A 1,828-nucleotide genomic window follows, 5' to 3' on the forward strand; every position below is an offset into this window, starting at 1 on the left:
CGCCGCAAGGGCCGCAGCTACTAGCGGAAGCTGGCTGGGTTACGGTGGGGCCCAAGAAGCGCCCCGCGGCGAAAAGTCGCGCCCGTAAGCTCCGTACGCCCCGGTCCCAGGCAGTCGTTTTGACGCTGCAGCCGGGGGCGGTGGAAAAGGGCGCGACTTACGCAAGTGTGATCGCCTCGGCCAAGGAGCGCATAAATCCCGCAGACTTCGGGGCCCAGGGGGTCCGTTTCCGAAAGGCGGCCAACGGAGGTCGCCTTTTCGAATTCCCCGGCACCTCCAGTGCCGAGAGGGCGGACCTCCTGGCGCAGAAGCTGCGGGAGGTGCTAGGCAGTGAAGTCGTTCGGGTCACGCGGCCAACAATGATGGTAGGCTTGCGGGTATCTGGCCTGGACGACTCCGCCACCAGTGCCGAGGTGGTCACCGCGATCGCTGCAGCGGGTGGGTGCCCCGCCGAGCAGCTGCGGGCAGGCGAGGTCAGGGCCGGCCGCGACGGACTGGGATCGGTGGTGATCCAGTGTCCCGTCGCGGCAGCCAAGAAGGTCGTCGATGGAGGGCGCTTGCTCGTTGGCTGGGTGTCCGCTCAAGTCAAACTGATGGACGCCCGGCCGACCAGGTGCTACAGGTGCCTGGCACTTGGCCACCTGTCCGGCCAGTGCCCAGAGGGGGTTGACCGCGCGGACCTATGTTTCCGCTGCGGTCAACCGGGGCACAAGGCCCTCGGGTGCGCAGCCGCGCCGCGCTGCGTGGTGTGCGCTGCGGCCGGTGTATCGGCGGATCACCGTGCCGGCAGCGGAGCATGCGCTCCCCCACCCAGGGGGAAGAGGAAGGGAGGTAGGGATGGCCCGGTTCCAGGGTCGTCCTCTTCTGCACCGCAGGCGGTAGCGCGAGGGGCTGAGGAGGTTCAAGTAGTCGGTGTTTAGTATGGACCTGAACCTCCTCCAGGCTAACATCAATCACTCCGCCAGAGCTCAGGACCTCCTGTTCCAGAGCATGGCGGAGTGGTTGATCCACGTAGCCGTGGTAGCCGAGCCCTACCGCGTCCCGTCTGGGGATGACTGGGTGGGGGACATCGATGGTGTGGTGGCCATCGCGTCCCGGTCCGTTGTGGGTTCCCCGGCCTTCGTCGACGTAGTCCGAGGCCGGGGATACGTCTCCGCTCTTGTCGGCGACATCAGGGTGGTCGGAGCGTACTTCTCGCCAAATCGGAGTCTCGCCGACTTCGAGGATTTCCTTGCCGAAGTCGGCGTCCTGATAGGCAGAAGTCGCTCTGTCCGAATCCTGGTCGCGGGCGACCTCAACGCCAAGTCGGCGGCATGGGGTTGCCCGGCGACGGATGCTCGCGGACAAGAGCTGGAGGAGTGGGCGACAGCGACCGGACTTACGGTCCTGAACCAGGGGTCGGTAAACACGTGCGTGCGGCGTCAGGGCGGCTCCATTGTCGACGTCACGTTCGCCGATGCCGCCCTGGCACGCCGTGTTCGGGGCTGGGAGGTGCTGGAGAATGCGGAGACGCTGTCGGACCACCGTTACGTGCGGTTCGGCATCTCCGCGTCTCCAGCTAACCCGAGAGGCCCGAGCCGACCCCTGCGAGGGGATGGTCCCCGGTGGTCGCTGTCGCGAATGGACCGGGACATGGTGGTCGAGTCCGCCCTTGTGGAGGCGTGGTTCTCCGCGCCACAGGGCGATGTCGATGATGTCGGGGAGGGGGCGGCGCGCCTCGGCAGTGCCATTATGCGCATCTGCGACGGGGCCATGCCTCGAGTGCGTTCTGTCCCCTCCAGGCGGCCGGTGTACTGGTGGTCCGAGGAGCTGACCATGCTGCGCAGTT

The 1,828-nt window shown here is 66.8% G+C and overlaps 1 protein-coding gene across 1 annotated transcript; it reads left to right on the top strand.

The window, feature by feature from the left end:
• The first annotated feature begins 8 nt into the window (after nucleotides 1–8).
• On the top strand, nucleotides 9–920 carry LOC106111269. The gene has a single exon (XM_013293294.1). It carries the CDS (start codon nucleotides 360–362, stop codon nucleotides 918–920), a length of 561 nt encoding a protein of 186 aa, XP_013148748.1. The 5' UTR covers nucleotides 9–359.
• The last annotated feature ends 908 nt before the right edge of the window (nucleotides 921–1,828 follow it).

Source organism: Papilio polytes, unplaced genomic scaffold (assembly GCF_000836215.1).
Source record: "Papilio polytes unplaced genomic scaffold, Ppol_1.0 DF824169.1, whole genome shotgun sequence".
In the NCBI taxonomy this organism is placed as follows: domain Eukaryota; kingdom Metazoa; phylum Arthropoda; class Insecta; order Lepidoptera; family Papilionidae; genus Papilio; species Papilio polytes.

Excerpts from the sequence above, each read along its gene's own strand:
- LOC106111269 (XM_013293294.1), top strand. The coding sequence starts at position 360 with ATGATGGTAGGCTTGCGGGTATCTGGCCTGGACGACTCCGCCACCAGT.